The sequence below is a fragment of the Phoca vitulina genome, unplaced genomic scaffold, assembly GCF_004348235.1.
Source record: "Phoca vitulina isolate PV1807 unplaced genomic scaffold, GSC_HSeal_1.0 scaffold10, whole genome shotgun sequence".
In the NCBI taxonomy this organism is placed as follows: Eukaryota; Metazoa; Chordata; class Mammalia; order Carnivora; family Phocidae; genus Phoca; species Phoca vitulina.
This window is the reverse complement of record NW_022589713.1, coordinates 46,318,446-46,332,486: the sequence shown is the minus strand read 5'-3', so window position 1 is coordinate 46,332,486 and position 14,041 is coordinate 46,318,446. Positions and strand designations below refer to the sequence as shown.

At 46.9% G+C, this 14,041-nt stretch overlaps 1 protein-coding gene across 2 annotated transcripts in view; it reads left to right on the top strand.

Annotated features, from left to right (window-relative positions):
- ITGA9 (integrin subunit alpha 9) overlaps positions 1–14,041 on the top strand; it is a 330,110-nt gene that overhangs the window by 240,656 nt on the left and 75,413 nt on the right. For both annotated transcript variants that reach the window (XM_032408998.1, XM_032408999.1), the window contains exons 19-20: positions 8,807–8,893; positions 12,548–12,627. In XM_032408998.1, coding sequence (XP_032264889.1) covers positions 8,807–8,893; positions 12,548–12,627 — 167 coding nt within the window. The remainder of the gene's footprint in view (positions 1–8,806; positions 8,894–12,547; positions 12,628–14,041) is intronic.

Here is a 14,041-nt window from a genome sequence, read left to right as displayed (position 1 = left end):
ACATGGAGCTCCATGTCAGCCCGCTGAGCGCACCCCACCTAGGCAGTCATCACACCCGGGTCTACAGGGATGTTTCCTCAGCAGCCGGGTCCTTCTCCCTCCCACAGGCTGGGAGCACCACCTGGGAGACAACAGGGCCTGCTTATAAAACCAGTGAAGGACATCGAGGCTGCCCACGAAATAATTATTAAATGAGAGAATGGATGTAAAGACATAACAGAAAACATGCGTATCTCATACGTACGAATTATGCTATAGGAGCTGTTTCCCATTTGAGGCAAAATAAGAAACACTTGTTGAATGAATGGATGGGCTTCCTTGGGGGGCAGTGGGAGGCCAGCACCCGTGTTGGAGCTGGCCACGGTCTTTCCAGTTCTTCTCTCTTTGTCACTGCCCTGAGGGCATGGAGGGCAGGGCAATGGTCTGTGAGGCTCCCATCCTGGGCAGGGGAGGGCATAATGACAGGTATCCTGTCCTCACGGGAGTTAGAACCCAGGGAAGGCGCTTTTTTTCCTTCAGGCTAGCTCTCAATCTCTTCACCTCCCTAACGGCAGTGACTGTCCTCGCCCTTGGGGTCAGTGTTTCAAAAGCTGACATAGAACACTTGCTCCACGTGTTTCAAAATCCAGATCTTCTGACCCCTCTTCTGCTCTTAAGAATCCCACTCGGAAGGGTAGGGCCCGCAATCGGCATCTTTAACAAGGATCATGACGTAACCTAACCTTTGAGGGCTCTTAACTTGAGTGCACGTTGGAACCACCCAGGGAGCTTTCAGCAAATGCTTGCCCATGCTGTGTGCTGTGATTCAGTGGGTCTAGGCAGGGCTTCCATCTGGGTCTTTTTTAGAAAGCTTTGCACACAGACATGGTCTTTCTGGCACATCATACAAATCAGAGAGAAGTGCCCCCTCTGGTGGTCCCCAGCCTCTTGGCCAGGAGCAGGACTTGGGGAGAGCAGTCTGGGCTGGAGCCCCTCTCCCCACAGCCAGGTCTCTTGTGCAGTAAACAGCCTACACAGCTGTGCATGGTGTCTCTGGCCCCAGCCGGCTCCAGTGCACACTCCAGTTAGAAATTAGTGAAGGGTGTTGATTGGTAATAACCTCTGAAGGTCTTTAAGTAAAAGTGAACCAAGGAGTGTGTTAAGATTCACCCGGAGTAGCTTATAGAACAGACTGGGGACCAGCTGAGAGTAGGGCATCCACTAAGAGGTGGTTTTGTGCTGACCTGGGTGGGAGGAGGTTAGAGCTGATGTGTTGTGGCAGCAAGAAAAGAAAAAGGAGGGAGGAATCCTTCTAAAAGAAGATGCTGGTTCTTTAAGGAGAGTCCTGAGGTGTGTCCAAAGGTAGCCAAGCAGATATGCACCAACCTGAGGGAAGAAATGAGTAGGCGGCTGCCCCCAGAGATAGGCCTCCATGAGGCCCCAGCGTGCTGTGTGGAGACACAGTACTCGGGGGGAGGTCCTCTCTGAGGCCCTGTCTCTTCGTCTGTGGCCAAGGCAAGTTCATCAGTAGCTGCCTCTGTCCCGGGCCCACAGTTCCCCACCCCAACTGCTTGTGGAGATGGGAGAGGACAGGGGACTACTGTCCATGTCCTTTTGTATCCCCTCCACCCACCCTGGAGACCACCTGTGCCAGTTCCTCTGCAGGCCGAGGCCTGCCTATGTCTCTCTGCTTGGGGCTTTCTTGGCTACAGGCGTCCGCTATAGTCAAGTACCGAGGGGCTGGAAACACAGGACCGTTGGTGTTTCTAGAACAGCTCAACCAAGGACAGGTGGATATGGAAGGATAGATGCCCCAGCTTTCTCACCCACTGGTGGCATACCTGCCCACTCCTTCATGGAGTGCCCAGAGGTCACCCCCTTGTCCCAGAGTCCGCTTTCGGGGGAATCTAGATAAGGGACATGTGAATGGGCAGATCTCCAGCTCCGGAAAAGTGTGTCCTCACACATACAGTAGCCCTCAAATAGCATCAGCAGTATACCTATTTTTCTGGAGGGTAGAGAGCATAAGGAAGGTGGTCTCCATGTGTTGACAGCCTATCTCCCAAGCCGATGGGCTCAGTGATGTAGAGCAGTGATTCTCAAATGGTCATGATCACAGAGGCTACCTGGACATCTTGTTAAGATACAGACTCTAATTCAGCAGGTCTGGGGTGGGACCTGAGAGTCTGCATTTCTAGCATGCTCCCAAGTGAGGCTGACGCTGTAGGCCCAAGGACTACACTTTGAGTAGCAAGGCCCTTAGGGACAAAATCCTTTGGAAACAAGTTTTGAGTGGGCAGGAGTGTAAGTGGGTTTGTAGACAGGGTAAAATTCTTCACTGTGAGTACATTTCTAACCAAGATTCCTGGCCGGGATTTTAATAAGTACCCCTCAAACACTTGACTCCTACAAAACCTTTTCATCCAAACACTGCTCATAAATTGTTTTTATGCCATGATGTTAAATTCTTTCCTGTCCTTTTGGGAGAGGTTTCCACCTTGTTGATTTTCCAGTCAGCCTGTAGGGAAAAGGAAAAGAGCGATAGAAAATCAAAATAATTTGATTTGTGAGATAGAATGCAGCATTGAATTCTTAGCTGGTTGATTAAGAATTGGCAAGTTCTGGGAAATATTTTTTTTAATCTAAGAATAGAAACCATGTTTTAAAAGATCCAAGAATAAGACATTGCCTCTATTTAACAGGAGGACAAACTTCCTAGGTGAAAATCAAATAATTTCTTCTTCAGCCTTAGAAGACATGGCTTACTGGTCTCTTCATTTGGGGCTTTTCAGTAAGAGCTGGTTGATTTCTTTGTATTTGTTTGTTTATATTCTCAAGTTCGTATCCCTGTGGTCCCAAAGGGAGCAATCACCAGCACTGGGGGAGGTGTTTTATTTGTCTGCACTTTGGGAAAATATAGAGATTAGCTCTAAACAGGGTTGATGTAATGCACCAAGAAGGGAATGTTACAGGAATAAGTCTATTCAACTCATTTCTAATTCATACTGGCTTTTAAAATGTAGTATTTTTACTCATTTTAAAACTTTCAGAGCACTTTTTTTCTAAGACCATGAGGACTGTTGGGGAGAAGACTCGCCTTTGATCAGATAATTGCTCCTTCTGTGCCTGCCTGTGATCGGTTCAGAGTGGCTTAACGTGCACTCACCAAATTCTGATACTCCGCGTCACAGGGGAATTTTGCTCTAACAGTTTTGTGGTTCATCCGTCTCAAACATCTGTCCTGACTGTAGTTCCTGCTTGCTTCACTTTTTTAAGCATGGAAAGAACAAACCCAGCATAGTCTGGGCCTTGGCTTCCAAATGGGGTTTTGACAAAATTTAAGAAAGGAACTTGCTTTGTAGTGCTTTCTTGGCCCCATTCCTCCAAATCCCCCACATGTGTGGGTGATCATCTCTGGTTCCCTCGGACTGCTCCGCTGCAGCACCTATCTGGCAGGAGGTCTGTAACCACTGACCCAGCCTTGCCAGGCTATCAGCCGTATTGGGCATCCGTATTAGACTCACCATATGTTCTAAGTTACATAAAGGCTGCTCTTGGTTTGTTGAGTGATGTTCCCCACCTTTCAGGCTTAGTTTCCATGGATTCTTTTGGTGGAGGAGGGAAAAGGGGACTTTGTCTGTTCCTTGTTTGGTTTCCCCACCCCAAGCCCGTTCTGATCCATTCTTACGTTGCCAGCTAGAGACCCCTGGGCAAGTGATATAATTACTTTGTGTTCCAGTTTCCTCCTTATAAAAGGGCTTCAAAAGGGAAGGTACCACCCAAAGGAGCTACCTGGCACGTAGTGAGCCATTACCGAGTAGGGGCCATCTGTGTATTCCATCCTTAGAGCCATCAGCACTAGCAGGCCAACAAAGTCTTAGAGGACAGATGTTATGACTTCATTTGACAGGTAAGGAAATGGAGGCTTAAGGAAAGAATGGTTGGCCTGACGACACATAGCTGTTGCAGACCTGAGCCAGTAATTAAAGCTGGGACACTAACTTGTGCACTTTCTATGCTGTAAGCTCATGTGGTTTTCTTCATGGGGAGGAATTTCATGGACGCTGTCCCAAAGGATTCCCCTCCGGGAATGGGACTGTTTTTTCTGGTGAGGTTCAGGCTGACTCATGGTCGAGTGGGGCCAATAAAGTATTTCCTGGGAATGAAATATCTTTCTGTTCTCCCTGGGCCAGCTTAGTGGGGACCCCTGCTCACCTCTGACTCCTCAGTTGATTAGAGAATTGGGGATAAAGTGCTTCCAAAATTTACCTGAATTTTGTATTCACTGAGTAAACATGGAGGCTTCTCTTACCAGCTCATAGGGGTCACACCTCTAGTGCCTAGATGAAGGAAGGGGGTCTTAGATGAACACCAAATTGCCAGACATGGGGACATGTGTGTCCTCTTCATTTTGACAAACCCATGAGGAAGCTAAAAAATGAGAAGTCAAATTTCAAACTTTTCCTGGCGCTGAGCCCTTGCTGGATTTTGCAGATTTGTTGCTCCCAAAGAGCACTGTGTTGGTGGTCAAATAAAGCGCACTCCAGAATGAAATCAAACGCTGTGTGATTGGGAGGAACAAGTCCAAAGGCCAACGGGGCTCCCTTACTTCATTATCTGATTCCTCTTCTCAACCACTGCACGTTACGAACAGGGCTGGGGCTTGGCTCCACTGGCCACACTCCCGGGCCTGGGAGAGCTGAGGTATGTCTGGAAAAGAGGGGGCCTTTGCCAAGGCAAGCATCTCCCATGCCAGGCAGACCAGCAAATGAGCTGCTTCTTGCAGTCCCTTCATCCGAATCCTCGACCAGCCAAGGCCCATTCATTTAATAAGCGCAAACTCAGGAGCTACTAAGTGCCAGGCTCAGTGCCAGGCACTGAGGATACAGAGGTGAATGTGCCTAAATCAAGCATGCTTTTCATCACATGTTCTAGAAAATGTTCATTGATGTTTTCCTGATCCTAAGAGTAATGTGTGTCAGTTAAAAAGAAATTAATTTCATTTAAATTGAATCACTCCATCTCCAGGGAGAAGCCCTGATAGCATTGTATGGTATTAGAGATCCTTGTTAGCTAAGGAAAGCGGGACTGAGAAAAAAAGGCCAGTTATGTGAATCTTCTTAGAATAAGATCCAAAATTTCATAGTAAAAAATTTTTTTTAAGATTTGATTGGGACATTTATTTGAAATATGGAAATAAGTTTATATTATCTTACATTTAACAGCTCTTGTAACATTGGAATTATAATGTCAAGGATCTCTTAGACCCAAGACAAAAGCTTATTTGCTTTATGAGCATCTTTTTTTTTTTTTAAAGATTTTATTTATTTATTTGTCAGAGAGAGAGAGAAAGAGAGAGAGAGCACAAGTAGGCAGAGCTGCAGGCAGAGGGAGAGGGAGAAGCAGGCTCCCTGTCGAGCAGGGAGCCAGACATGGGGCTCAATACAGGACCCTGGGCTCATGACCCAAGCCAAAGGCAGAGGCTTAACCAACTAAGCCATTCAGGTGCTCACAAAAGGTCATTTTTACAAAGGCATATTTTTTCCAAAGGCTTCTCTTGATCTTTTTTATTTAAATCCTTATCTTTGGAAGCATCTTAAAGTGTTATCATCCAGGAATATTTATCAGATAAGTGATCTAACTCAGCCAGATCCAGATTTATCAGTGGCTTTGTGTGGCTTGAGCAGTTTTCCATCATCACTTTCATTGCTTTCATGGAAGTCTGCTTCTTTTGCAGCAAGGTCTTAGTTTCCCTCTGCAGTAGATTGTACTGTATTTGAATTGGGTAATCAGAAGTCTGTTCACTGGTCCATGTTCCCAGTCAGCTGAGAGCCGATCATCATAAGTCTTGCAACAATGATAAAGTTGCATTCTCTAACCTAAACTCAGGATAGGCAATGATTGGGACATGGGAAAAGGCAGAGCCAAGGGGACGCCTGATGTCTGGAACCTCTCCCACATACTTCCTGGTGGGCACCAAGTGTCTGGCAGAAGTAATAGGCAACCCCCAAGAGATCACTATTTTGAAGACTCACTGGGTCTCTCTGTGCCTTCAAGGTTGCCTGCCTGGCTGCCAAGGGTGTGAATGGCTCCATAATGAGCCTGTTTTTTAGTTATGCCCTGGGCTTGGTGTGAAACTGGAACAAAGAGGATGTTGATGCTGCTTTGGGGTAAATTGCTCCCCTGATGGGCCTGGCTATCCAGATTTCATAAACTACAGTTAGATAAGCTTTCTCTTGGTTAGTGTGAATTTAAAAAAGATTTATTAGCATGTGATGTTCCCCTTCCACTGTCGTTCCTCACCTGGGAGCAAACGCCCTGTCCTTTCCAGTAGCTCTCAGTGCCGGGAGCCTCAGCTATAAAGAGTGTTGTAGGAGGTCAGGTTCACCAGAAGCAGAACCTGAGATGGGGATTTCTGTGCAAGCAGCTTACTAGGGAAATGCTCTGGAAAGAAGAGGAGTGAAGGGAGCAGAAGGGGGCAGAGGAAGGAACCCAACAGATGTGCTGTCAGCTGGAGGCTGCCTCAGCCTAATCCCACAGGGGCTCTGGAATCTAAGCCGCACTACAGAGCCAGTCTTACCTGGAGGCAGAGGGATGTCAATCCAAGAATGTCAAACCTCAGAATGCTTCTGAGGGTGGGTGTTGTAACCCTCCCCCTCCCACCCCAGGCAAAGCGGCTCCCATTCAGCTGGGGGCTTTTAAACCCATGTGGTAAAGGGGTTCTAGGACCAGCACCCACACCATCCACACAGGGAATCGTAGTGTTTGCTTACCTCACAACTGTAGTAGGAGAGTGGAGCACAGGAATAAATAACCCCAGGAGGACTGTATCGGTGCTGACAGGCGGCAGAAGGGTGATGCCCGACAGCCTTTCCTATAGCACCACCAGGAGTGTGTGAGTCATGAATCGTCCACTGAGCACTCTCTATCCTAGAGAGGTCTGTGGTTTTTGCTCTCTCTGCCTAGCCCCACCAAGGTCCAACCAGAATTCTGCAATCTCTAGTAGACTATGTAGGGTGGCAGAGAGCCTCGGAATAATGCATTAAATGCTGGCTTGTGCATTATTTTCTAGCATTTTGGAATTAACAAAAAGAAGTAATTTCAGCAGCTCTTGAATAATCAAAAGCAGTCTGAAGCCAAAGCCAAGTAACCTGAGGTCCTCTCAAGTTCCAGAGCAAATTTTTGAAGTCACAGTCATTCCTTCACACCCACACAAAATCTAAAAAAGTCTTCAGAGCAATGAATCTTTACTTCAAGAACGGATAGACCTTTGACTTGAATGGAAAACCTCTCTCCTGGTTTGAAAGGGATTTCCAGTGAGGTATGGAACTTCACAAAGGGAGTTCAGAACTAGGTTGAGAACTCATGTAATTTATATATATGCTGGGATGCTCTTGAGAGTAATTGTACCCCATGACAGATGTGAAACTGAGAGCCAATGTCACCTAGGCTTGGGCTCGCTGCCCCTGATGCCCACAAGCTGATTAGCTAGGATTTAGAGGAGCTTTTCCTCAGGCCAGTTGTGGACATTGCTTCTGCAGGGAGGAACAGGAGGAAGGAGATGGGAACAAAGCCCCCACAATGAGTCATTAGGACCAGTCTTTGGGACATGTAGGTCCTGAGACAGCATTTGAGAAGTTATCCTCTGGTTTCCTTATTGAAATTGATGATGCATATCCTCTAGGTTCCAAGAGCAGCCCCTCACACTTCCATGTAAGCGTCTGTTTATCTGCTGGGAGGTCTCTTCTTTCTAAGCTATGAGCTCTTCAGGGATGGGGACTAACATCTTTCAGACCTGTGCCCTTCACGCTGATCGGAGTAGGTGATATGCTGACTCAGTTACCCCATAGAAGCTCAGGGTCCATTCTGAATCCTGTCCCGCTTCCACACTATGTGTGCGAACTTGGCACCCAGGAGGATTTGGGGCCAAGATGCATGAAGTAAGCCTTGGAAGGAGGACTGAGGAAAAGTATTCCTGATAGTGGGAACAACTTTAGAGTCCACCAAGAATGACCTTGGGGAGGGTACATGACCTCATTGAACTTTGATGTCCTGGCTTCTAGATACTCAGCAAGTGCTAGTTCTGTGGCTTCTCCTTCTCCAAAATCTACAACATGGAAGTCTTGATTTGGCTTCAGTAACTTGGAACCTGTGGGTTATGAAGAGCCTCCTGGCTTTCCTTTGACCTTGGTTGTAGACCACGTGTCCAGGTAGAAAGGCAGCAGTCCCCCACGACCTCTGTCCTGGTTTCTCATGCCGCTGTATGTAGAGTCCAGCCTCAGCAGGCTACACTAGGAGACCTCTCCTTGCTCTTGTACCTGGGAAGGCTTGCAGGGGACCAGCTCAGCCCTCACCACCTCGGGCTATGGAAAGAATCCCTGTATTTTTCTTGGTGTGATTTTCTTAGTTTGTCTTTCCTAAACTAGCAAGATCTTGAAAGGCAGGATTAGAGTGTGGGCTTAGGAGAAAGTGTCCAGGAAGATGACGTGGTTGTCTTTCATCCAAACTTTTGGAGGCATCTGGCTCACATGCAGCCTGGCCCAGTTCAACAGGAGAGCACCAGGGTTCAGAGCCGAAACATTAGTTAAGAATGTTCTGGATGCCTGGCTTCCCACGGAGCCCATGGGAAGGGTGGGCTGCCAGAGGAGGACTGGGGACTCAGCCTGGTTGCAGGCTTCCCTCCCACCCGAGCCAACAATGATATTGTCTGGGAACTTCCCTGAAGAAGGACCGCATCTGCTGAAGTCTCAGTTTGCCTTGCGGAGGCCACTTACACACATTTGTCTCCACGCAGCCAGCCCATCCTTTGGTGCTTTTTCTCTTTCAGGAGGAAATGGGCATTTCCTGTGAACTGCTCGAATCAGACTTCCTCAAATGCAGCGTGGGATTTCCTTTCATGAGGTCAAAATCGAAGGTAAGGGGCAGAGATGGGACACTTGCTTTGCAGCAGGCCCCCAACCCTTCCCACCAGCCACCTGCCCTGTCAGCTGTACCCTGCCCCCCAGGCTTCCTCTATCCCCCCCAACCCCACCCCCACCCCTGCCTTGCACAATGGCACTGTCTAGCTCCCAAGGGGGGCTACGATCTACTACTCCACAGGGGCCCTCCCCACATGCTGTTCCTCTTTGATCCACATGACATACCCCAAATGTGAGAGACGCACCATGGCCTTGGTACTTTGGCAAGCACCATCTGGTTGGCCTCCTTAAAAATCTTTCTCTGGGACATTCCATGCCACTGTGAGTACGACTATATAGGAGAAATGTGGTCTGGGCTAGTGACCTACGGTTCTGACTATCACTCCCCTGGGCACTCACAATTTTCTGAAGAGACCTCTTAAAATTCTTAAAACATAAATAATGGTATTGCAATTCATTTTTTTTTTTAAAGTAAAAGAAATTAGACTCACTTTGGTATTTATACGGAGCCAAATTTTCTAAGCTGAAACAATAATATGGTCCAGTGTATTCAAACGTTCATGGAACATTCTGGTATGTGCCAGTATTATAAGGATATGCAAAGATACATAGAAGATGTGATTGTTGGAAGCAAAGCTAGAATCTAAAAGATCAGGTCTGCCTTTTGAAATGGAAGCTATTTTTCCTGCTATGATTTGAAGGAAATTTCATATTCCTTTGTCTAACTTTTTTCCCCCTTAAAAAAAAAATAATGAAAGTTTAATCCTCCTCTCCTGCCTATGTCACAGAATCAACTTGTTTTAATCTCCAAGGCATTTTGGTCCCAGTACCTCGTGGCTGTTTTGCAAGCCAGTTGTGAGAATGTTCAAGTGAGAAAGAAGATTTGCTGATTTCCTAGCAAATCACTCGAACCCCTCAGCCCCATTGAAGGTGCCTGCTCCAAATGACGATGGCTCTTACATCCGTGATTCCTAACCCTTTTAGGAACCTTTTAATGTCCTTGAACCCTGGACATTATTGCCCTTAGAAACATACGTGGCACCTCCACACACACATTTCATTGAAATCTTTTCAGCAACAGAAAATCGACTTAATTGAAAAACATTAATAGTTGCCATTTCATGGGTAAAATAAAGCCGACACCCCAAATCAAACCTAAGGTGTGTCTTCTAGTTTTAGTTTAAAGGTTATTTTAAAAGGAAAATTTTATCACTCTCACATACGGATCCAGGATCACTTACAATAAAGTGAGGGTAGTCATAAGAATGAATACAGTGAAAACAAAGCCACGTTGAATTCTGGAGCATTAAATTTTGTCAAAAGTCATTAACTCTCAAAATAGTCATGGAACCAACAGAAGTAGGAACGTTGGAAAGTTGGATTTTTTCCCAGCTCGGTAATGCCGCTACCTTCCTCCCACATACAGAGGTTTAGACCAGAGCAACACTAAAGCTGGAGGCAGGAGGTCTAGGGTTGAGTCCCTAGAAAGAGCCCAAGGAGTGACCCAGCAGGGCCGGGGACCACCCGTGTCCGCGCCCGGCTTGCCCTGCCCTTGTGCCTCGGCCCCTGTGGCTCATCAGGCTGCAGCCGGCCTGCTAAGCCTCATGACTGCACCGTCAGCTTACTCTGGTGGCCGTCTGTTTCTGTCTCTCACGACCAGCCTGCCCAGTCTCTGACCTTCCGTTCTCCCAAGCCCCCCTCTCCGATTTTGGCTTCTCACCTCACCTGGGTCTTTAGAGTATTTGATTCAGATCTCCTGCCAGTTCTGACTCTTGTCCCCTTGACTTTCCCTTCCTTTGTGTCCTCCAGCTCTGCTTCCTGTCCTGTCTCTATGTCCCCACCCTCCCTGGCGACTGACAAGCCCCGCAGCAACAGAAATTTCTGTCTCGAGAGGGATGTCCGGTGTCCGCTCTGTTTGATGGGTCAGGTTCATTACTTTGAGGCCACATTTAGTGCAGTTGAATCCAGTGTTGCAAAGGTAGACCAGTGCCTCCATTAGTCACTAAGGAACCCAAATACTTAGATATTAAATAATCACAGACTCTCAGAGCGTGATGGAACTTAAGAAGCATTGTGTCCATCCTCTAATTTTTATTGAAAGGCAGAGTGTGAGTGTCTGAGCCAAGATCACATACTCAGTTTGTGGTCAAGCCTGGCCCTGTAACCCCTACCAGGGGGTCCCTCCCACATTCCCACACATGCCCAATGTGTACATGGTGAAAACCATTTGCTCAGGGCAGTCTTCCCCAAGTTATAGGATGCTCACCATGGGGAGTGCCTGAGATGATTGTAGGCCACTCCTTAAATTATTTTAGGCCAAACATGGACACTGCACTAAACAACATTGACTCTAACAGCGAGACAGTTATTACCTATTCGACACTCTTTCTCCCGGATCACATGCAGGAGAAAGTCTCCCATAGTGCCAGCCTGTCTTCAACACCTCCCTAGCTCTTGCTAATCTCCCTCTTACCAAAATAGAGTAGACCTTAGGCTCAGAGCCCTCAGCAGGCCACAGAATGCAATGGGGCTTTGTTTTCATTTATTTTTATGACAACCTTCTCTTACTGATAAGTGATCCTGATTCCCATCTGTGATCATGATAGAAATTTTCCTGCTAAAGTAGTACAACCACTCTGGAAAACAGTATGGAGTTTCCTCAAAAAGTTGAAAATAGAGCTACCCTACGACCCAGCAATTGCACTACTCGGTATTTACCCCAAAGATACAAATGTAGTGATCCGAAGGGGCACCTGCACCCCAATGTTTATAGCAGCAATGTCCACAACAGCCAAACTATGGAAAGAGCCCAGATGTCCATCGACAGATAAATGGATAAAGAAGTTGTGGTATATATACACAATGGAATATTACTCAGACATCAAAAAAATGAAATCTTACCATTTGCAATGATGTGGATGAAACTACAGGATATTATGTTAAGTGAGAGTGTCAGTCAGAGAAAGACATATGATCTCACTCATATGTGGAATTTAAGAAATGAAACAGAGATCATAGGGAAAGAGAGGGAAAAATAAAATAAGATGAAATCAGAGAGGGAGACAAACCACAAGGGACTCTTAACTCTAGGAAACAAACTGAGGGTTGCTGGTGGGGGAATGGGGTAATTGGGTGATGGGCATTAAGGAGGGCACGTGGTGTAATGAGCACTGGGTGTTGTATGCAACTGATGAAATCGCAGAACTCTACCTCTGAAACTAATAATACACTATATGTTAGTTAATTGAATTTAAGTAAAATAAAATTTTAAAAAATGAAGTAGTCTTCAAACAAAAAGAGTGGCAATGAAAGTCACAGTAAATGACATAGGTGATATGGTACGCAGGTGTGGCAGACATTAGGAAGATGGTGTGGGGGCGATACTTAGAAAGGCCTGGTTTAAGAGACAAACATATCACTTCCTAGAGACCCTCAGTTGCTGAAAAATAGCGTGCCTCTCAACAGAGTACGCTCCAGGCTTGGTTTTATTGCTAAAGCTGTATCTCTGGCCTGCCAACCGGAAAGATACGCATAAAAAAATAAAGCTTGTCTTGCAAATGAGCTTCCAGAGGTCATAAACTGCAGAAGACTGTGGTGTTTCTAAGTGTGGAATGCTTGCTGAGGCCAGATGTCACTTTCTTTTCCCCTAGTACGAATTCAGCGTGATCTTTGACACAAGCCACCTGTCTGGGGAAGAGGAAGTCCTTAGCTTCATCATTACTGCTCAGAGGTAAGGGGGAGCTTTACTTTTTTTTTTTTTCCCAAAGATACAGATTTATGGGAACAGGAAAGGACATTCCCTGGTCACGCTTTGATGATACTCCGGATGCTGAGGAGGAAGAAACAGTTGAGCGATAGAGCCCCAGAGCGCTGGCTGGGATGGGAGCTCTCAGGGCTGGTGTCTGTCCAGTTGTGCTTACGCAGCTAGCCAGGTTGGACTGAGCTGGGAGGGACTGGGGATCATCCGGGTCGGAGGTAATGATTTTGACAGCCAAGGAGAGACAGACCAGGGGAGGTGAGGATTCTGATTCAAGCTCACGTGGTTGCTTAGTTCACAAACTTCCTCTGTGGGTTGCATTCCTTGATGCGGGGAGAGGGCACAGCAGCCTGAGGGCCGGGCCAAGGCTGTTGTCAGAGGCCCCAAGACATGCTCCTCGAGAGAGGGCTTGTCCTGGACGCTTTGTGGGTGGAGGGAGAGTTAGGGCAGGGGACCGTGCAGGGTGACTTCTACCCTCAGGAGTGTACTCCTGCCCCTCTGTCTCCAGTGTGGCCTCAAGCCACGGGAGGGCCTTAGGGGTTGTCAGCTGCCTCCACCAGCCAGAATCCACGTGCGCCTTGAAGCGCCATTTGGGTAGCGCTTGGCTGACAGCGGGATGGAAGGAGAGGAAGTTAGGTGGGTGAATAGGAAGAAGCAAACTTTGATTGGGGTGTAGGTTGGATACCCAAGGCTACTTTTGTAATTTGAATTTTTATTTGGAGAGGATTTTGAACTTACCAGAAATGTTGCAAAGCATAATTCAAGGAAGTCTCATGCAGCCATTACCCAGCCTCACCCAATGCTGACACTCTCCTCCATTTACTTTATCATTCTCAATGTATAGTTTTTTTTTCTTAACCATCTGAAAGTAAGTTGCAGAAATCATGTGTCCTTCCTATAAGGACCCCAGTGTGCATTTCCTAAGAATGAGGCCATTTTCTTCAATAACCAGTACAGCAGATGTCGGAAATGTAACACTGACACAATACTTTTATCTCCTCTATAGTCCATGTTCCAGTAGTTCTAGTCTTCTCAGTGACCTTTCAGCCCCTTTTTCACGGGTCCAGAGTCCAGTCAAGGATCATGCATTGCATTCAGTTATTGTGTCTTATCTATAGTTACCTTAATCTCCAAAGGAAATTTCATGCCAAGAATCCTAAGTCCATCCCAGAGGTGGTCTGAAGATCAGAACCAAACACCCTGAAGGCCAAGGTCAGGCAGGATCCACTGAAAATGATGAGAAAACAAAATGAGGAACTGCATGGCTAATAGAGCCCAGGAAACCGGAAGGCCAGACACTGAGTGAGCAGGCAGTGGAACCAGGGGCTGAAAGTCGACCAGGGAAGGATGCTCAGTGGAGTCACAAGGTTAGCACAGGGTTCAGACC